The sequence below is a fragment of the Ursus arctos genome, unplaced genomic scaffold (genome assembly GCF_023065955.2).
Source record: "Ursus arctos isolate Adak ecotype North America unplaced genomic scaffold, UrsArc2.0 scaffold_8, whole genome shotgun sequence".
NCBI lineage: Eukaryota > Metazoa > Chordata > Mammalia > Carnivora > Ursidae > Ursus > Ursus arctos.
In genome coordinates this window covers 34478266-34500559 of record NW_026623100.1, presented here as the reverse complement: position 1 = coordinate 34500559, position 22294 = coordinate 34478266, and the positions used below count along the sequence as shown (strand labels likewise).

The 22294-nt window shown below is 47.3% G+C and overlaps 1 protein-coding gene across 2 annotated transcripts in view; it reads right to left on the bottom strand.

The window, feature by feature from the left end:
- Positions 1-22294, bottom strand: part of ANTXR1 (ANTXR cell adhesion molecule 1) — a 213204-nt gene that overhangs the window by 33838 nt on the left and 157072 nt on the right. Inside the window, exons 17-18 of one of the 2 annotated variants that reach the window (XM_044377552.3) lie at positions 15404-15484; positions 1278-11702 (exon numbers count right to left, since the gene is read on the bottom strand). In XM_044377552.3, coding sequence (XP_044233487.2) covers positions 11667-11702; positions 15404-15484 — 117 coding nt within the window. In that variant the 3' untranslated portion in view covers positions 1278-11666. Of the gene's footprint in view, positions 1-1277; positions 11703-15403; positions 15485-22294 lie in introns of those variants that run through there. The other variant, XM_026484155.4, reaches the window with a different exon arrangement.

Sequence of the window (22294 nt, the reverse complement as noted above, 5' to 3'; positions counted from 1 at the left end):
TCACCTTCAACGTCAACCTCACCAAGGACAGGGCTTTTCTGAGCATGCAGGCAAGATACCCATTCTCCTTCTCTCCTGCCATCCCCCAGTAGACCCCCTTATCTGTGGTTTCGTGTTCCATGATCTCAGTTCCCCGCCTCCGGTCAACCACCGCTCCAAAAGCAGACCTTCTGATGTATTGTCAGAAGGTCAGTAGTAGCCTGGGGGCGCCTGGGTGGTGCAGCCTTTAGGCGTCTGCCTTCGGCTCAGGACGTGATCCCAGCATACTGGGATCGAGGCCCACATCAGGCTCCTCCGCTAGGAGCCTGCTTCTTCCTCTCCCACTCCCCCTGCTTGTGTTCCCTCTCTCGCTGGCTGTTCTCTGTCAAATAAATAAATAAAATCTTTAAAAAAAAAACAGAAGGTCAATAGTAGCCTAACACTACGTCACCACGCCTCCACCATTCGCTTCCCTTCATCTCATCACGCAGGCATTTTATCCACTTCCCTCATCACAAGAAGGGTGAGTACAGTACAATAGGGTGTTTTGAAGGGAGACCACAATCACATAAGTTTTATTACAGTATATTGTTATAATTGCTTTATTTTATTATTATTGTTGTCAATCTCTTATTGTGCCTAATTTAGGAATTAAACTTTATCATAGGGATATAAGTATAGGAAAAAACACAGTATATATAGAATATATAGGGAGTACTCTCTGTGGGTTCAGACATCTATTGGGGGTGTTGGAACATACCCCCCCTCCGGACAAGGGGGACAACTATACTTGAGTTCCTGGTACACCACCAGGATGCTGGGGATCCCCGAGTGTAAATGCCATGAAAGCACCATGGCCCCTGGTTCACCAGGGCTTAGAAGGACAAGTAAATACATGTTGAATGAGTAAATGCTAGTTTTTGCGTTTATCAGTTGTCGAGGCTAAGTGCTGGAGTCCTATGTAAAGACAATTTCCTCATCTGCAAAATGGTAATGAGAACTCCTACAACGAAGGGTCATCGGAAAAAATGCATTACAAGTAATTGCAAATTATATGGCTCTTGGCTGGTACTCGTGATCATTATTGCTCAAGTCAAGTCGGTTTCCATGCTGGTAAGATGGGGATGCTAGTTGCTTTCTAGGAATTTTTCAAAGCTAGAGAAGGTAATCCCATAAATGTACACAAACCTAGAACAGAGGCTTAGCTGCTGCAAGTCCTTTCTTCCCTATGATGATAGTGGAGAAAAGAAGCAGTAGAGAGACCTCCTTAAATGTTTGCTTCATTTCTTTCCTTTTCCTTTTTCTTTTTTTTTTTCTTGCAAACTCTTGTATCAAGGGCTGACTTTCAATAGATCGCCGCAAGGGAGCTGCTCTGCCACGTATGAAACCCCAACCCAGAAGCGGGTCGTCTACGAATGGTTTAGCACAATGCTTGTTTGCTGCAAACAAAACCCTAACTTACAGGGTTTGCAAGACTTCTGCTAAGCACGCAAAGTTCAGGACAGGGACTGGCCCAGAAAGGCAAAGTCACAGCTGACCCAGCAGACAACCAGGAAGGGCGGGCAGATACTCATAATTTCTGAAATTCTCACTGTGTCCACAAAATACAAATGGTTGGAGGCCTCCGCGCCTGTAGGAAGTCATGTCATTCCTTTCCTCACCAGTGTCTTCCAGGCCAGTCCTCTAGACCAGTGCGGTCCAGTAGAAACAGGACGCAAACCACATGGGTAGTTTTTAGTTCTCTAGTAGCCACGTGTGTGAAAAGTGAAAAGAAACAGGGGAGTGCATTTTAATAACACAGCTTATTTAACCCAGTATGTCCAGAAGGTTATCATTTCAACATGTAATCAACATAAAAATTACTGAAAAGATATTTTGTTTTCTTTTTTTTTTCATACTACATCTTTGAAAATCCAGAGTTTATTTTATACTTCCTGCATTTCACTTCATTTCTGACCAGCCACACTTTGAGTGTTTAATAGCCACATGTGACTAGTGGCTGCCTTACTGGACGGTATTGCTCTAGACTACTTTTGGGGTGTTTACGACCTAAAAACATCTTTTGCTATTTGTGGGGGAGAAGAGAGGGGGTCACAAATAATTTTTAAAAATGGGACTCCACTTGTCGTCCCACCCAGTTGCTTACTGTTCTTCTGCACATGGACGAAGGCCCTGGTCTGCTCTTCCACGACTGTGAAGAGCCTAAAGGGATAATCTTCACTTTAAATTCCTGTCAGGGAAAGACTTTTTATCTTCTGATCTCAATGGACTTTCAAAGGCATGTAAAACTATAGTTGAAACTGCATCTGTCTGTCTATCATCTCTGCATTTGTCTACCTTCTGGAAGTGACAGTTGGGAAGATTACTCATTTAAAATCGAGTCATGCTTCTCTCCTCTAACCCTGGTGTTTCTGGGGAAGATTTACGAGAAGCTGTGTTTCTTCAGGGAGGGACAGTTTGTTCCACGGTTTACAAAGCTAGAGAATGTCAATAATCACATTGTTGCCATTAAAAACAAAAGAAGTCAGCTTGGAGATGGATTAAAACGAAGCATGTCCTCAAAAGAATGGGCTGGCGAGAGCAAGAAAAGTATTACAGAATAAAGTTATCCAAAGATTATTGTTCTCCTTCGACACATAAATCCACTATATCGTCTTGGACTGTTTGGACCTGGGTTGGGTGAATTTTATAAAGGAAAGGCAACAAAACCTGGCCATGGATGATCCTCTGAGGGCAGAACACTCCTTCCAGCGTTACAGTCCGCAGCTAGCTGAAAGCACAGCTGTGCTGCTGGATGAGACTGGAATTTTCCCGTGGGCAGGTTAAACATTTCAGAAGCCTCCATCTGTGTTGCTTTGGAGTGGCTTGGTGTGGACTGCAGACATGTGGATTATTGGCTTGATGCTAATTACCTGTAAGGTCCAATTTTGCTAAGAGATGCTGTTTTGATCCATTAGCAAACATATCTGCAACAGAGGCCACCAACAGAGGATGTGGTGTAGGACAGCCTAGTGCAGCTGATGGGGTGCAGGGGGGGACCATGCGCTATGGGGAGCTCTCATGGAATTTTTCCTCATTTAGAGGGGTGCTTACTGTTCACAAGCCTCCGTTCTGCTGATGCCTTGGCTATCTTTGGAGAACCACGTAGCACTCCTAGGTCTACAGACATGGTGGGGTCACTGAAGCAATGGCTTCAGGGACTCTGGTCATCTTGCTCCCACCACCAAAGGCCAAGACACTCAGTCTCCTTTCTATTTGTCTCTACCTCCATGTCGAAGAAACTGCACCTTTCTTAATCAGAACTACTTTCCTTGCTAGAAAGAGAAAGAAGGGGTACACCGTCTTGTGTAGCAAAAGGGATGACCCCACTGTGGAATTTCCAGTGGGCTCACTTTTATTAGTTGTGCCACTAAAGGTGAATGTCTGTTATGGTGTCCAATTTTCCAGACGCTGTGACATTTAGGAATTTGCCGTTACACATCACCATCAGTGAGCAGTAGAGAATACGGAAAACCTGACTCAAGATTCACTCCCATTTAGAACTTGTATTCAAGTCAGAGGCCTTGAAAAGTCGGTATGCCCGTGACCGCGGCCAGAGCCTAGGCTTCACCCTCTGAGGCCATGCTCTTCAATGGGGCAACCCAGTCCAGACGTGGGGAGCAAGCACAAGAAGGCAGAGAGGGGCCGAGTGCTGGAGGAGTAAGCATCCCCCGGAGCTAACCTGGTTAGCATCGTGGATTCTGAACGCGACTTTGCTCCCAATGGTATTAGCCAAAAAAAAAAAAAAAAAAAGAAAAACGTGGAAACGTTAAGCAAATATCATAAGAATGAATTTGTAAAGTGAGACTAGGAAAGTCAGAGAGTTGTTTTTTTCTCCTAAACTGTTTTTAAGAAGTCAAAGTTGTAATGAAATTCTAATGTTTTAATAACCCTTATTAAGCCTCATTTTACTGGAAGACGCTCCTAGAAGACAGTATGAACACTGTCTCTTCATTACAAAGCAGAGGGTTTATTGAGGCCTCTTTGCCCACTAGGAAAATGCAAATGCAGGTGTCTATATAGGGAACATCATAAACGTTCACAAACAGCTGTGACCACTTGGGGGTTGCAGAAAGTGACAATTCCTGGGACAAGAAAGCAAACTGCGCCACGTCCTCAGGGCTATGAGAGAAAATGAAAAAAAAAAAAAAAAAAAAGGAGCTGTGGTCTCTTTCCTAAAATCACAGCTTATTCAGGAAGGAAAGTCAGTATTGACCTTAAGCTAAAAAGGTGCTGAGCTGCATGGCAGTAGCTGTGAGCACAGTGGAAGGAGGGGCCAGACGATGAGCTGGGGTTGGGGGAGGGTCTTGGAGAAAGTGGGGCTGCAGCTGCGTGCTGAGCACCCAAAAGATGGGAGCAGACAGAAGGGTGGAGAAGCCAGAGCTGGGAGGGGGGTGAGACTGCTTTCCCCTTCCTCTCTCCAAGGTCAGCCTGGGCCTCCTCCTTCTGTTCCTCTCCTACCTGGGGCTTCACACCTGCTGTTCCTCCAACCAGAAGCGCTCATCTCTTACTTCACTGGGAGAGCTCATCCTTCAGGTCTCAGTCAAATGGGCTCTGCTTTTCTAAGTCTTCCTGGAGCCTCTAGTCCGGGTTCTAGCTCCTTGCTCTATGCTCCCATAGAATCCCAAACTCCCCCTGCCATTCCACATAACATATCAAGTACAACTCAGTGGCTTCCTGTCTTCTCTGCTGTACACCCCACAAGGGCGGGGACCCCCCCTCATTCATGCCAACTCCCTGCCGCACAGCTTGGTACCTGCTATAGAGAAGGCTTGAGACCTGATGGGGGAATGAGTGGGCGCGCTCTGTCCTACGCATGGTGTTGGTGGGTAAGGGGAGGCAGGGAGAGGTGGAATCAGGAAGGGCAAAGAGCACGACGTACTTCGGGAGACAGCACACTGTGCAGGAGAGCCGGCGAGTGTGGGAGGGCGTTAGTGGTTATGTCACCTTGGGCAGGATACAAATGGAAAGGTGTTGGGAGGTGGGAGAGGTAGGAGGACAGAAGGGAGGTGATTGGGTGACAAGGGCTCTCTCTGCTTTCCAAAGTTGGGTCTTCTTCTACCTTCTCTTCAAGAGACCAAACCCATTCACAATCCCCACCCTCCTCTCCCAGCCTGGGGTGAGGATGGAAGGGCAGCCAGGCAGCGAAGGGGTCTCGTCTTGCCACTTCCACTAATTCCCTTTGTGATCTTGAACAGAGCAGGGGCCTTCTTATCCGAGCCTCATCTTTCTAAGATGCAAAAAGGAGGGAAAGTAAGGTGGTGCTAGGGAGAAGATAAGAAAATGTATCTGGGAGTGCTGGATGTCCTACAGGAGGCTGGCTCCTCTCCACACTGTGAATTCTGGAAGGCCATCTCCTAGGTCAGCTTTTGCCATCTATAATTCAAGCCACACTTCGGGCCAGAGCAGAACTCCCACCAGCTGGGGTTAGGAGGATTCTCAACCGAGTGAGGCCTATCGCGGGGTCGCAGACTGTCCCTGGAGATGATCTTTCCCAACGTCCTCAGCTGGAGGGACAGGCTGGTGGCAGCCGAGCGGCTAGACATAAACATCGTGTTTGAACCAAGTAGCGAACTTCCTAAAATGTTATGTACTTGGGTGCGATTCTGACTCTAGAACCAACCCCTGCCTCGCTCAATCCCGATTCTGTTTGGAAGGAAAAAATGAGGTCAGAGAATTTGAACAGAGGTGTCCTTATCAGCCAGCCCCGTCTTGGATTTACTTCTCTGTTTGCTATTTGCAACTTGATACCAGGACCTGACCTTCTGTTGCTGCAGCTGTTTGGGAGATGAGGCAACTCAAACGTGAAAGTCCTAAGGGAAGCTATGAAATGATGATGATGACGACGATGGGTGTGTGAGTGTGTACTGGTGTGGAGAAAGGGGGGTTAAACTGTGGGGACTGGAAGAGAGAGGCGAAGGGAGTGAAGGGAGGGGGAGAGCCCTCAACCACACCAGCTGCTTGCACATCCATTTATGTAGAGAGACCTCCGACTGTGGGGAAGGAAGTTGGTGCCAAAAAAAAAAACAAAAACAAAAAACAAAACAAAACAAAACAAAACAACAACAACTCAGGGTGGTATATTTTGCAGCATCAACTCTTTGGGTTTGACTTCTCTGAAAATAGTCAACTTTGCAGGTTTTGGGTACAGTTTGGTTTTCACTGGGGACATAGGGTGTCTTGAACTTTTTCTCTTTTAAATTCAGGAAAGTGAGCCAAGAATTCTAAGTACTCATGTCCCTCTCCAAGGAGACAGTGAAGGAAAGATTTCCAAGGGTGAGAACCGAATAAATACTACTGAGAATTCAAATATCCAAGAAGGGTACTCTGCCAAAATAAATCACACCCTCTAGGAACATTTCCTATAATTTGCTTTTCTTTTCTTTTTCTTAAATGATCTATTCTTACAAAAGGTTAAAAAGGTCAGGAGTCAGTGGCCAGCAAATTGGACGTTTTCTCCAAATTCGCTGGGCACTTCCAGGCTGGTGTGGGACACGGATAGAAATTTTGAAGATCCTCAGTGTAAAAAGCCAATATAAAATTATTTTCTAGTGGGCAAGAAAAGATCGACTATGACATAAAGACTTCAATTTGTAGATAACTTGGTTCTCTTAAGTCAATGCTGATTTAAACATAAGAGACTAATTCAGAGAAGTTTTTATTCTTGCTGAGATGTAACAAACTTCTCTGAAATCGACTGCAATTTCCCGGGGGAAGGAAGGGAAGAAAATGAACTCCCATCTACTTGAATTATTTACATTTGTCATTTTATTGAATCCTGACAACACCTAAAGAAGTAGGGATTATTAGATCACTTTTGTGCCCGAGGAAAGTGAAGCTCGGTGAGGCTGAGAAGCTTAACTGAAGCCACAAGGTAGCCCCGGGATTTAACTTGGGCCTCCCGATGCTAAAACCATTGATCTCTTTCTCAGCACAATGCTGCAGCCAGTTTCAGATAGAACCATCTCTGTCTTTTCATTCATGTGTCACCATTTAAATTCAAGCCTTCTGATCCACGCATGGGTCAGTGCAACAGCCTGTTAACTGATTCTCAACACATTAGACTGATTGTTCCTGAGCTTTGGTAGAACAATTGTCATCTGGCTGCTCTCTAAGACAAGACACCTGTGGCCCAATTGTACATGTAAATTAAAAACGCCATTAATATCTAGTCAAACTTGTATTAGAAAAAATTTCTAAAATACAATACACTTTGGCACCGTCACATTTATCCCAGATGAAGATTAGCTCGCAATGGTTATAGAATTAGGTGCACACTTTTTCGTCTGTCCACCAAGGTGGTGAAATCTCATTCATGTGCACCTTGCAGCCTGTGGGGGTGACCACGTACTCCCTCCTTTCCGGCCTGGAGTAATCCTCACTGTTGGCCACAGGCACTCCGGGGCCACATCCTGGCTCCGCACACCTGCTACCTCAGCCCTTCCACACCCTGGCTGCTTGACTAACTCCCAACTTGCCTCTCCCGCCCAGGGCAAGTCCTCCCAGTCCCTGGGGAGGCCTCCTGTTCCCTCAGGCTGCCCACGATGGCCCTTTCTCTGCTGCTCTTAGTCCCTTCAGCTCTCACTTGGTCTGCCCAGGGAATGTGTTCTGTCTCCTGAACCAGTCTGTCCATTACTCTGATGTCAAGACCACATCTCATGCTTGTCTGCTTTTTCCACAGAGCCCTGCATGGCACCCCAGCAGCCGTTCGCTGACGTTGATCATGCTTAGCGAATGGGGTAAACATTTCCAGCTCTTGGGTTTGCTCCGTTCATTTTATTTTCGACAATCAGTGTTGTCAGAACAGAGGACTTTACTAGAGACGTAATGAAGCAAATTCAGGGGAAAACTGAAGTTAGGAGTTTCAAGTGCAAAAGGCTTCTCTGGGAAAGGGAAATGACTGGGAAGAACCGCAGGATTGCGGCGCCTTGCTGGCCCATACGGTGGAGCGTGGGACGCTTGATCTTGGGGTTGTGAGTTCGAGCCCCACATTGAGTGTAGAGATTACTTAATAAAATCTTAAAAAAAAAAAAAAAGAACTGCACAATCTAGGTGAACTTCCCATAGAATGTCAACTAACCTTTTTATTCTGGATGCCCAGGTTATCCATTCTCCCCAGGTCGTTTGGGTGTGTGTTAGAAATTGGACATGCTGGCACTTAAGCCGGTTTGATCTGTTGTTTCACCAACGAGCAGTTCAAGTGGGAATGTTGATTTCTTTACGCAGACACGCATCTGCTTTAAAATTGCCAATAGGCAGGAAGGAATGTCTTATCAGCACACATGAAACAGTGATTTTTAATTGTTTTAATTGCTTAGGAACCAAAGTGATTTAAACAATTGTTCCCCCCTTATGCTTATAGGATTAAATTAAATGAAAGAATTCAATACTAAATCATATACAGTAAGATCACGACTGAATGAGGAAAAAATAAGACAGGGCAAAAACTCTATTAACTAAGCAAACCCATTTTTGGTGAGCTCGAGAAACGGTGACAAGAATGTCACCGAGGGTGATCACACTGGGAGAACCCACTAGACTGAGCAGCTACTGCTTTGCCCCCCCCCCCCCCATTTTCCATGAAGCTTTCCTCTTGCCCCCATCATTCCTCTGAACCTGGGTCACCAAGGTCACCAAGGTCACCAAAGTCACCATAACGTTCTTAGTGCTAATCTAATTAGAGGGTTGCTGCCGGCTTGCTTCGGAATTTTACATCACTTGACACTGTTGACTCCATGTTCCTCAGTGATGTGTCTTCCTCTCTCAGTTTCCAACACCCCACCCTCTTCTGTTGCACCTTTTCTTTCTCTGGCTGGTCTTTCTTAGTTTCCTTCTTGTTCCCTATTTCTTTCTCCCCCACAGCTTGTAGGACATGACCCTTGGGGTTCACTGCTTAACCTATTTCTCTTCTCTGTCTCCACAGGCTCCCTGGTTCCTCCTCTACCTCACATTAGGGACAGCTGCCATGCTGACGATTCCCAAATCTTGGCCTCCAGCTCAGAACTCTCACTAAGCAGAGCGGCCTCGGACACAGGCCGGGACTAGCACGAGGCTGGTGGGGCATCTCGGGCACAGACTCTAAGAGGCACTCCCTCCCAGGACCCTGCCGGTGCCAGCCCTGCACGTGCACGCCCCCGAGAGGGAGCGCCTCCCGGCCCCGTGCCTGGCCGTCTCTGCCTGGATGCCCCCCGGTGCCTCCAGCTTGCCAAGTTCTGAGGCCAAGTCCTGGTCTTCCCTCCCAAAGCTCTCTCCTTCCTGCCCTCATCCTGATGGCATCACTGCCAGCTCACACCAAACTCTGGAGGTCCTTCCTGACGCTTCCCTCTCATTCTCCAACCCAGTTACCAAATCCAGTCGCTGAGTTTGCTCAGCACCTCTGAGATCCAGACTCTCCCCCTCGCCCGCCACGCTTCGGCTCACCCTCCCTCGACACGGCCACCTCCACGCCAGCCAGGGGGACTGCTCTAGAACACAAATCTGATCACGTCCCGCTTGCAACACTTGCTGCCGTTCTCCACTGGCTTCGGAGTGGGCTCCCGTGACCAACACCCTGTGTGGCCTCCTCTCGCTGCCTCACATTCTGTCCTCCATCGTACCCCACTCCTCGTGTCTCCTGGAAGGAGCGAGGCCCACCCTGCTGGCTTGCTCCAGCTTCCTTCTCTCTAGGATAGCCTCCCTGCTCAACTCTCCTGTTCCCAGCATGTCACTCCTAGACGCTGGTTTTTACTCCAGTCTGGTGAAATGCCCTTTCTGGGTGCATCCCCCACACCTCGTGTGCTCCGCTCCCTCACACAGCCTTTCACACGGGCGATGTTTGGAGACGTGACTGTTTGGCCCTGGTCGTCAGGGGCGAGGACACTGCGTAGTAATCAGTGAGCAGCCGCACACACGCGGTGCTCATCTCAGAGCAAATGGTCAACCAGTATCTTCTGAATGCGTGAAGGGCTTGAGGAACCCCTAGTATCTGATAGTCTTGAATTCAAGCCCCCGATCTGCCCCTTACTGTTAGGAGTTGGTCGGACACTCGGGTAGTCAGGGCCAGGGTCCCCAACAAGAAAACGGGGAGCCGGGATGCTAGGACGAAACCGCACGAGCATCCTGTTTGACAGCTTAGCCGAGACCACGATAGCATCCCGTCCAGCAGCCTCTGCAGAACTGACTTTTGCAAGACATCCTGAGACCAAACAGCTAACCATAAAACATCGGTCACTATCACAAGTGGAGGCAGTTCGTCTCCACATGTCAGCCCAAAAGACCGTCGACACGTGAACAATAACCCAGTAGGTAGACAGGTGTGTGATCAAAGTCCTGATTGGCACCCCTTAGCAGCCAATCCGCAGGGCGCCCCCACTCAGCTTGCTCAAGGTCGTTCTGTAAAAGAGCTTATAAAAACCCCTAAATTTGAACGCCAAAACGGCAACCTTCTGGGGTCCCCTCCGTCTCTGGGAGCTTCGTACTATCGCTCAATAAACTTTGCCTTGCTGCCCACCCCTCTTCGTCTGGTCCACCTCTTCATTCTTTGAAGCGGCATGACCAAGAACCATGGGCGCTAAGGGAATAAAAATCCTGTCACATTACCAGCAGTGTGCCCTTGCAAAGTTAATCACCTACCCTCAGCCTCAGTTTCTGCTCTGTAAATAGAGATCATCGTCGTTCCCCAAATGACTGTGAATGGGTTTGCTCTTCCATAACCACCTGTGGTGGGTACAATGCCTGATTCTCTCTTCTCTTCCAAGTCCTACACTCAATCCTGGGAAGCCAAAATTCAGTCCTGTTCTAACTGGTATCTTCAGTGTCTGGCTCCGTGATGGGTTCTCAGTGGGAGCATAGTAGATGTTTGATCAAAGAATGTTTGAGGGAAGGCAGCCAAGTTAAAGAGGGAAGAAGAAAGAGGTAATACAGGGAATGTGGAAAATGGGGAAAAGAGAGAGAGAGGCAGAGCACAGAGCCTTTCTCTGAGTTGCTTACGTTACAGGAGGCTCATCTGCTTTCGAAGGACGAGCTGAGCATGCGCTCTGCCCTCTGAGATAACCTGCCCGGCTCACTCTGGCCTCGGCCACACAGTGCCCATGTGACCGGCCTTGCTCCCTTATTGGAAACAGCTGCGCAGACAGCAGCCAGGGGCTGGAGCTGCAGGAGAGGATTTCACAACCTCTGGGGCTGAGCTTCAGATAAGTTTCAAACATTGTTTATGTACATTTACGTGTGTGTTTCCTGGGTGTCTTCTGATGGTTAAGGAGGCCCAGTTTTGCAAAACAAGCTGAGTGTGCCTTAGTTTTTTGTTCTTGCTGATAGTAATGGAATGTACCGGCCTCCCGATGTCCGATCTGGGAGAAACAGAAGAGCTGAAAACAAAGAAGACATCCAATTCTAGTGGGTCCCTCCCAGAGCACGTGAAGGGGGATGGCCCGAGCAGAGGTAAAAACAACTGGGGAGGGGTTAGACTGGTCAATATATCAATTGAATTCCATCCAGAAAAAAACCATATGAGGCAGAGTTAGAGTTCTTCCTTTCCATCCTTTTCCCCTAAGCAGTAACAATACGATAGTGGCCCGAGGCAACGTTAATCTTCGTGGTAGGAAAGGGTCTGGTGAAAGCCCATGAAGACAGTAATCATCCATTTCCCTTATGCCTGCGAGACACGGCCATCAGGTTCTGAAGGAGTGTGGAGAGTTGCCTTCAAACTGATGGAGAAGGAAAGAGAAGATGCTATCTTGGATGAAAAATAGGGAATTGGACCAGATCACCGATTCTTAACCCTAGTTGCTGTTAGAACCACCTGGGGAGCTTCTAAAATCCCAATGCACAGACCTCATCCCAGATCAATGAAATAAAACCTTTGGGGTGGGATCCGAGGGTCAGTTTTTTGTTTTTTAAGATTTATTAATTTTACAGAGAGAGAGTGTGGGCGGGGAGAGAGACGGAGAGAGAATCTTCAGCAAACTCCCCGCTGAGCACAGAGCCTGATGCGGGGCTTGATCCCACCACCCTGAGATCATGTCTTGAGCCAAAACCAAGAGTTGGGCACTCAGTCGACTGAGTCACCCAGCCCTCCTCCCCTCTCCCCGCTCCACCCCCATGTCAGTGTTTTAAAGCTCCTCAGGTGATCACAAGTTTCAACCAGGTTGAAAACCACTGGATTCCATGAACCTTATCTCTGATGTTCCCTTACATCCCTGCGTTTAAAATTAGGGGGTTCTTTCTAAATCAAGCTATTTTGGGGGGCTTTTTTCTGGTCTTTGCAAGTCTGAAGCCTCAGAATGTCATGCTGAGGTATGTGTTTTAGAAAAAGCATAGTACAGCTACATACTGGAGGCAGGGGGATGGTTTCAGCAAAGGGTATCACATGCTTAGTGAACTCTTTACATTTTAGGATCAGATGTGTTGCTGGTTTGCTACTTTAGTGGTTTCTTCTGGCATTTTCTCTTGCATATTGGCCCAGGGATTTCCTGGTGGGTACCAAGGAACAATAGGACTGTGAGCCCACCCCAAGAAGAAAAAGGAAGCCAGGCTGGTGGTGGACTGGAAGCTCATGGCTCCTGCTGTGGTCCCATTCATATTTTCCCTGACCTGGGGCTTGGACAGCTCTGAGGTGGTGGGCGCCAGTCCCAGGGAAGGGTGTGGCTCTGGGCTCGGGCCTCCGCAGCCCTCAAGTCTGTGGTGGAGGCAGGAGGCACTCAGTCCTTTGAGCAGGCAGCCTCAAAGGCTCTGTTGGTGGGCCCTGTCTGCATCTGCACGGCCAGGGTGGGTTAAACTGGGGAGGATGGGGCAGATAGGAACGGAGAAGGAAGAACTGCCAGGTTTCTGTGAGGTCAACATGTGTTTGAAACCATTCAGAATGTAATGGAGAATGTAATTAGGTGATTTTTGTTTTTGTTTTTGTTTTAAAGGAAAAATTCAGAACCTGTGACTCTTGTTCACAAGCACATGCCTGGATGTAGTCATTTTGAGTTTATGGAAAATGTGGTCAGCCCATAAATCAGCCCCATAAATCAGTGCTGAGGAATTCGTACAGAGTCATCACCGTGCCAGTGATGCAGATCTGTGGCGAGTCTCCTGAAGTTATGCAAAACAAAAAAGAACAAGCACGTACACAAAGCTACAACCTAGCCCCCCTCCCCGGGAACTCTTTCCTGAGTTGCCACAAGGCAGCTTTGAGGTGCCCTTCCTACCTGTTCTGTTCTGTGACCTTTCTCGTGTAACTCCATGCGAACATCAAGATGTCTGGGGCCATCGTCATGACGACAAGGACACAATTCTCGGCATCTGTTTCTCTATGTGTCTTAAAATTTTATCAGGATTTCTATAAAGAAAGCCCATTTCATAGTAGGCGGGACAATAATCCATTTGAGACAGTACTGAGAATATGGTCAGATGTATCCTAACTCTCAGACCTTCTGTACTTCAGATCTGTTATTTAGTGTGATCGGAGAATGAGAATTCAAGGCGGTATCGTGTTTCTCAAAAGTGTAGAGAACATCTTCAAATGTTAATACAAACTTTCATTCAAAATTCGCAAACAGGAGATTCAGTTGAGGTGTGATTCATGAGAGGACGTTCCATCAGTTTGCATTCCATTGTTGCTGGATTTATCCCTTTGGCCTTTTCATGCCAAACAGTGTTGATGCCTGTGTCTTATCCATCACACTAACCCCTACGACTTCTCCCGTTGACTCAGCTTACGAATTTGTTTCTGCCAAACTGCCCTGTGGGGGATGGCGTGGTAACAAATCTCAGTGGAGCTGTTTCTCAGGTGCTCCGAAGGAACCGGGCTTGCACACATGACCAGCATATTCCGTGACAAAAAAATAGTACTGTTGAACCTGAGTTTAGGTATCTTACTGTTTTTTCTTAATCTGTTAGATGAGTCTCATGCGTGCTAAAAAATACTTCTTAATTTCCCACGGAAAACAGATGTCTAACTCATGAGGCCAAATACCACCCCGAGTGTACGAAGTTTACGGCCTGGGCTCATTTCTGTTAACTGTAGAGTTTGCACCTTAAAATTTGCTATCACAGTGTATTCTTATGGACTTTCACAGACAAAATACGAATTCCATATGCCACGAGAGCCAAGTCAGCTCCACATTTATATGACCTGGTTCCTGTCACATCCTACTTGCCTGCTGTCCCTGCCACAACCTGCAGGCAGACACAGCTAATCGCACAGCTAGGAAACTTTAGACCAAATCCCCTCAGCCACAAACCACCCACTGTCAGCAGGTGCAAAGGAAGAGGGGCCTGCCTCATAGCTGTGCTCTTGTGTTTTACCAGTTGTCCCGTGTCAAAGAGCGAGCAGGGTAAACAAGCAGGTACGCCTGATACACAGTAGTTGTGATATGCTTTGAATTTCTGCATCAGCCCTTCACAGACAGTAGAAAAGCACCAAGTAAATAATCACAATTATATTTGCCATTGGTTGAGCATTACTGTGTGTTCACCACTAGACCAAATTCTTCACAAACATGACCTTCTCCAACCAGCCAAAGTGTCATCTATTTTATAAAGTTGAAGTTCAGAGAGGTTAAGTAACTTGCCTGGAGTTTTCCTGCCAAGAAAGAAGTTCTTTACCTGATTTGAAAGGAGTTCCAAGTCAGACACCTTTATTTTGCTTTTGGGTTAGTGTGTCTGACTCCTAGAGAAGTGGATGGAAGGTGTAGTTTGCTGATAGTTGAGGGAGAAATTGGTCCCAAGCTTCGTTTTATAAAATATAGGGACAAGAGACAAGCTCTTACAAGAAGACAGAGCAACAGTGTGATTTCAGGAGAACTGGGGTTGTTTCTAGCATTGTTACTGTGTGAACAGAACAAATTACTCACCTTCTCTTGTCCTCTATTTTCTCATTGACAGAATGAAGATGGGCCAGATGGCTGGCTCCTCCTTTCTGCCTCCTCTTAGTTGGAGACACTCCAAGCTTGGCCCTGACCGTTTTGGTCCCTGACTGTCAGAAGACCCTCCTGAGGTCTTGGACCAGTTGGGCCCAATACCTGCTGGAAGATGGTGGGAGTTTTCTGTGGCCCTCATTTCCTTGCCCCATCTTGTGGCTGGCATCTTGTTGGTTACCACTGGCCACTGCTCTGGGGAGCCGCAGGCCTCTCTCCTGGCACAGCCTAGGCACAAGCCAGCCCTGTCTCTTTCACTCACAGTACCTATCAATTAAGAAGCTCTAGTTCTAGGAAGTTTAACTTGACTTATTTAGGTCAAAATCCTTTCCAGAAAAAACAAGTCAACACTCAAAGTCTTATAGAAACCAGAATTTTGAGAATTAGTATCTGATTTTCACAACATAAAATAACAGCTGGATATATCTGGAGTTATTCTAGTTCAGCGAAGTCAGAGGGAGAGAGAAAAACAATGTGTGTGTGACACCATTAATGAATCCTACCGTGTCTCCCGGCTGTGGACGCATCACAGACACACGATCATATCCTTTCCTTAGTAGGACCCACAAGGCATCCAGTTTTCCCTGAAAAAGACAAAAACAAAAACAAATGCACTAAGATTACAAATGAAACCAGAGCAGTTGCCAGCACAGACATGTAGAACTTTCCATACTTCTTCAGTCATGTGAACAACACACCACCGGCAATGTGGTTGTAACAGGCTAACGGGCTCTCCGGGCCCTAAGTTCAGGGGCCTGCAGGAACGTAGAAGGAGAAGAGACCCTGATTTGCATGCAGGGTACAGCTGAGCCTTGGGGGCAGCCCCAAATCTGCAAACACAGAGAAGCTCATTCAGGCTCTCAGATTTTGCTTTTACCACATTTCTGGGCATATCCTCACACCACAAGTCTATCTTTTCAACTTTCACTAAAGTTTTTTCTTCCCACTTAATGCCCAGAGTTCATGAATGAAGCAATGATGACAAATCCAGGAAAATTACTAAACAGAAATGTCAATGGAGCAAGACCAATGAAAGGCCCTGGGATGCAGATCCCTCGTTGTCCCCTAGGCTCACTCAGCACCTGTGACTTGTTCAGGAATCCCAGGCTCAAGGGACAGATGACCAAACATCCCAGATTGCCCCAAATCACAACCCCTTTGGAGTTGTAGGCAATGGGTTGACTCTGAGAGGAGTGCGTCTGTGAGTGCTGAAGTCTTCAGTGTGTGATGAAGGCAGTCTAGTGCCTCTAGCCATTCTCCTTCCCTAGCCGTGCTGAATGAGGTTGATTTCCCTGCTGCAAATACAGGAGGGGACAGTGACATTTATTTAGCTTTGCTCTATTAACCCTTAATACGTTAACTCCCAGGGCAAAAAGGACTTTGCCCATGTGATTAAGTTAAGGATCTTGAGATGGGGCGATTATCCTGGATTATGCAGGTGGACCCAGTATAACCGTGTGGATCCTTCATAGAGCAGGAAGGTCAGAATCAGAGAAGTTGTGCCAACAGACGGAGAGTCAGAGTGATACCTGTGAGAAAGGTTCAACAAACGGGTGCTTTGGAGTGGGAAGGGGGCCAGAAACCAATGAAAGGGGGCAGCCTCTAGACTCTAGAAAAGACAAGGAAATGGATTCTCTCCTAGAGCCTCTAAAAGAGATGTAGCCCTGGTCTCACCTTGATTTTAGCCCAGTGAGACCTATCTTGGGCTTCTGACCTCCAGAACTGTAAAATAATCCATTGGTGTTTTAAGTCACTAAGTTACTGGTAGCTTGTTACAGCGGCAAGGGCCCTTATTAATCCCTGACATAGTCTATGTTTATTTGTCTATCGTCTGTCTCTGCCAACCGGAGTGTCAACTCCAGGAAAGCAGCGGTGTCACTGGGTTTGCTAACTCCTAGGGGAGCATCTGGTGCTCAGTAAATACTAGTTGGATGCATGAATGAATTCAGTGCTTCTAATTGCTGGGCTGGGTGCTTTCACAAGGGTCTTCTGCCAAAGTCCAAAAAGATTATGGAGAGGAAGCGGAAGGTCAGACTGACAACTAACGCCTAGACACACAGCTTGTAAGTTGGAGAGGTGCGATTGGACCCCACGGCTGTGTAATTCCGAAGCTCATGTACTCTCTATTATACCAACTGTAGATTCTTCCTCGTGCACATCTTCTGGCTGGAGTACTTCAACTTAGATCCTTTAGAGTAGGGTTTCTAAACTCTGGGTTGCAACTCTTCAAGTCCTCAGGAAACAATTCTGTGTATTAGGACTGGAAAGTTTAAGAAATAAAATAGAAGAGGGAAGAAAATACTCGAGTCACTTGCACATGGTGATGGTCACTATGACTTTGTGACAAATTCGCATCAGTTCAATGTGTCTGGGCGTGTGTACCGGTGGGTGTTTGTGTGCGTGCACAAGGCACACATCAGTATACACTGGGCCACACTGTACTTCCTACTGGGGTCTCAGTGAGGCATGTTTGAAGGCCATCAGCTGGTCTCTACAGGATGGTGCCGAAAGGCTGGGGAAGTCCAGAGCCCTTCAAGTTGCTTGACACAAAGCTTTTATAGCGGAAGCATCAATTCAAGAATATCACCCTGAAGACTTCATGTGTTGACATTGTTTTCCTGTGGGTTATAATCAAATACAAAAAAGCCTGCTCTTGAACCTCTATCAACTCTTGCTCAAGTTCTTGTGGGTTAAACTTCGTCTTGCTAAGTGTCATGTTTCTCATCTCTTTTGGCAAAGTGTTTATGAAAGCCTCTAAAAATATTTTGAAATGATGTTAGAAAGCTGGATGGGACTGCTGCTGTGTTCAGCATGGTTTTTTGTATTAAACCATTTCAATCATCAGTTACATGTTTTCCTTTAAGGTTCCTTGGGATAAGCATTTATATTTCAGGATAAAACCAGGTGGGTTTCCTGGACGAATGCCTCTTTTCTTTCCCTATTTTGGGGGACGCCCAGTATTTGTCCTTGCAAATCAGCCCACCCACAGCGTTCCGTGTATTAATCACTCAACTGCTTCACACACGAGGAGCAATAAGATGGGGCTGGAAGAATATTTGCCGAAATTTAAAGCTAAAGCTACACGCAGAGCAGAAGAGCAGAGACCACGCAGATGTGTCACACCACGAGAATCGGTAGTAAGTCAGGCCTTCTGGTGGCAGTGGGCCCTAGTGTGATGCTTAGCACAAAGCACGATTCAGACAGCCTGAGTTTGTATTCTGGGTCTGCCCCTCCCAGGTCTACGGTACTGGGCAAGCTGGTTCGTTTCCCTAAGCCTCGCCTTTCTCATCTTTAAAATGGACCACAATGGTACCGTCTACCCTATAGACTTGTTATAAGGCCTGCAATTAGATATTGGACTTAGATACTCGTCTCATAGAAAGTGTCCATTAAGGGGTGCCTGGGTGGCACAGCGGTTAAGCGTCTGCCTTCGGCTCGGGGCGTGGTCCCGGTGTTGTGGGATCGAGCCCCACATCAGGCTCCTCTGCTATGAGCCTGCTTCTTCCTCTCCCACTCCCCCTGCTTGTGTTCCCTCTCTCGCTGGCTGTCTCTATCTCTGTCAAATAAATAAATAAAATCTTAAAAAAAAAAAAAAAAGAAAGTGTCCATTAAATATTATGTATGGTCATGGGCAAGTCATTAAAATGATCATCTGGAAGGCTCTGTAGAAAGACGGAAAAGAACGTAATGCAGAGTGTAAGAATCCAATAGTGTGAACGTCACCGGTCCTCCATTCTGTGCTCCTTCAACCCCCTCTCCACTTCCCCCAGGCCACACTTCTCATCGCCCTCCAGCCCGCTGTGGTCTGGCCTGTCTGGCAGTGTTTGGTGGCCACAACACTCCACCAGAGCTGCACCCACTCAGGCCACCCACGGATCCCAAGTGCCAAATGTCTTGGCCACTGCTGGGCCTCCTTTTGCTCGATTCTGAGACCTCATGCACTGGGCCTCTCCCTTCTGCACACTCTCCCTTGGCCTCAGTGCCTCCAGCCTCTGCCTCCTCCTTCCTACCTCTCGGCTTAGTCCTTTTCAGCCTCCACCTGGTGCTCCCCTCCTCCAGCCTCTCCCTCAGGCTGAGTGGTCCACTCGGGGGCTCTCACCATCTCTCTGCTGATGGCTTACAAATTCTACCTTCAGCTCAGACCTCTCTTGAACTCCAGATCCAATAACCTACAAATTTTAGTTGTCACGCAGATACAGCACAGGTAGTGAAAACTGAAAGATCTTTCCCCAACCTGCTCCCCCTTTCGTACGCCCTGTTTGGTTCCTGGCACCTCTGACATTTCCCCGGCCAAGCCAGACACCAGAGAATCATTGTCACGTCCTCTCCCTCGGCCAGCTCCTCATATTCAACTTCAACCGTGTCTCATGGCCATTCTCTCTGTCACAGCTCTCCTCCCACTGCTTCCTGTCCACCCTGGCCCACTGTCTCCATGGCTCCTGCCTTGGCCCCGGCCCTCATCGCCTGTCACTCATCCTGTGAACAGTTTCCTGATTGGTCTTTTACCTTCAGGCTCCCAGTCCTCTCTCCTGTTTGATTAATAACGGATTTCATTGCTAGCTTGAATGGATGCTTTGCTATTAATAAAATAAACCAAGAAACATCTTACTAGCAGTATGAATTTAGGCAAGTTATCTAACCACTCTGTGCCTTAGTTTTTCCCTCTGTAAATGGGAGTAGTAGGAATTTCTACTTCTGAGGGTTGATGTGAGAAATAAAGGAGCGAGTGCATGGAAAGCGTTTGGAATTGGGCCCAACTTACAGTATATGTCTCACCCAGGGGAGGGCTTCATCCGGGTGAGCTGCTGTCCTTAGGCTCCTCTGGCCAAGGTGAGACTAGTTAGTTAGTCCTAGTAGTACTTGCAGGTTCTGAGTCCCACCTCTGGGACACAGGAAACAATCTGTGTAACTGACACTTCCAACACCTGTTCTGCTCCTACAGCAGGTAGCTTCTTATGCAAGAGCTGGAGTAAGTTTTAGAATAAGTGTGTTTATAACCAAGAAGAGGATAAAAAATTACTCTCTGAGGTCAAGGAGAAGTGTGTAACAAAGGCTGTTGGAGCCTTTATTTTTCTGAACGTGGGTAGCAGCCTGTCATTTCAAGATAGCAGCTGATGAGGTTATTGATAATATCCCTTTGGGGCATGAAAGGCCTCAGGGGATTTTCTCCACCAGCCCTTGGGCTTACCCGAAGTCAGGGGAGGGAGGGACCTTTGAGTTGACTCCACTGTTTATCTCGGATTTGAGTGTCCATCATACACAGGCCTGTCCGTAGGGCGCATTTCAAGGCACTGATCCCTCCCCGGGAGAAACGCCCAACGGCTGCTGGGAAGCTGAAACAGAGATTTTCCCATTACCCTCAGGACCCCCTGTCAGAATATATGAGCTGACATTTAAGTATAGCTTTCTTTCATAGGAAGTTGACACATTTTGACTATCAAATGAGAAATTTACCAATTCCACGCTCCCAAACCAGACTCGGGCTCAGACAGACTTCGAGTCCACAAAGGCAGGCAAGCAGAGTTCTATGTCAACTCTAGTTTTTGTTCCTTCCTAAACAACAAGACAGGGCCAGGAATGTTTATGCGGCCACCACTCTAAGCATCCTGGTGCCTGGGGTTTGTGGCTGCGCTTCCTTTTCTCTCCTTTTCTAAATTTTGGCCAGGCAACAGCTGTGTCTTCTCTTCTGGTTTGTCTGCCTTGGCTGCTTGGAAGTTAGTCAGAGGTTGAGAATTTTGAAGGGAGCTCAACGATAGGGCTGTTACAGACTAACACGGGAATTTTTACACCTTCAAATACATGGTAAATATTGTGACCCTTGCTTCTCTTCAAAAGAAATAGATGAATGAATAACGTTGGAAACACGCTGTCTCTCTCTCACACACACACACACACGTGCACACACTCACACGGGGTACTCTTTGCTTTGCTCTTTTTGAGTTTCGGTCTTTGTTTAAAAAAAAGTTTGGAGCTATTATAAAAAGTAGCCAGAGAGGGACAAGAAAAAGTCTGCTCAACATCAGCGGCCCATCTGACAACACTTCAGGCTTTGGCGTGTTTACTGGGCTACATACAGCTCCGTCCAGTACAGTTTCACGACTCAATGCGGCTTGATTACAAGGTCAAGGTGCTTTAGGCCAGGGATGAAGGCTGGCCTGGTACAAAATGAGCAGAACAGAAGACCACCCCCTCCCAGGCCCTGAGAGTAGTACGGGCTGACTCTGCTCCTTCACGGCCTGGCTGTCTTGCAAAGAACAGCCGGTCTGCCTGGCCATCTGGGGTCTGGCTTGTGTCCTTCAGCTGTCGTTTCTGTCATTTCCAGTCATGTGGAGGAGCTACTAGAGAGGGAGAAAATGGTTTCTCTAGAGGCCGCAAGCCTTCCAGCAAACCTGAAAACAGTCCTGCTTTTAATCTGTCTGGAGGCCATCTATCTGGGCATTACTTAACTTGTCTGAAATGGTCAGTCCCAATTTAATGAGAAGCATGGGGTGCTGTCAATCCAGGGGGTGAAAACTGAGCAAAGGCAAATTAAGGCCAAATATTGGAAAATTTCCTAGTCATGAGCTTGGAATGAGGAAAGGGTGAAGTATGGCTGCTGTGGTCAGTGCCTTAAATTAGACTGGGGAATGGCGGGGAGAAACCCATTGTGGACTTCTTCTCTTGATGAGTCCCCACTGGGTTTGCTTAGCAAATGCACTCACCTGCTTCTCTGCTCCTCATATCTGTTTCATAAAATGCATGAAAAAAGTGAGTTAAATGCAATACATTTAAAGAGGTATATGATTCTGACCACTTTCACTGGGGAAACTAAGGGTCTTCCCAGTGTCTCCTAAAAGTTTCGCACTAGGTGGGAGTATTGTCCCTATTATAGTGGGTGCAGAGAGTAGGGTGGTCATTCTCCTTGAGCTGTCTGCGCCCATCCACTCTCTCCCTTTCTCTGCCTTCCTAGCTCTATGCCCTAGAAGCCTGCCCTCTACAGATAACACCATCGGGTTTCCCTTTGGTTTGGTCGGTCGGTGGTACCAGAGGAGATGAGGGCAGGATGAGGGAGAGGTGGGGGCGCTCAGTCCTTTGGTTCCCTCCCTGACCCCCTGCCTTCTTCAGTGGCTGTGTTCTTATAGGGTAGGGATCTGCAAACGTTTTCTGTAAAGGGCCACAGAGTAAATATTTTAGGCTTTGTAGCTCAAGAGACAAACTCTAGGATATTATAGAGACACTTACATAACCACTTAAAAATAAGGAAAACCACTCTTTGTTTGTGGGCCATATAAAAACAGGGTGTAGGGCAGATTTAGGTTGCTGATTCCCTCTCTATGGCCACAGCTCCCAATGGGTGGCCTCCTCTCCTGGCCACTGGCTCCAATGATGCCATCTCCTCTCCTTGTCCTTTAGGC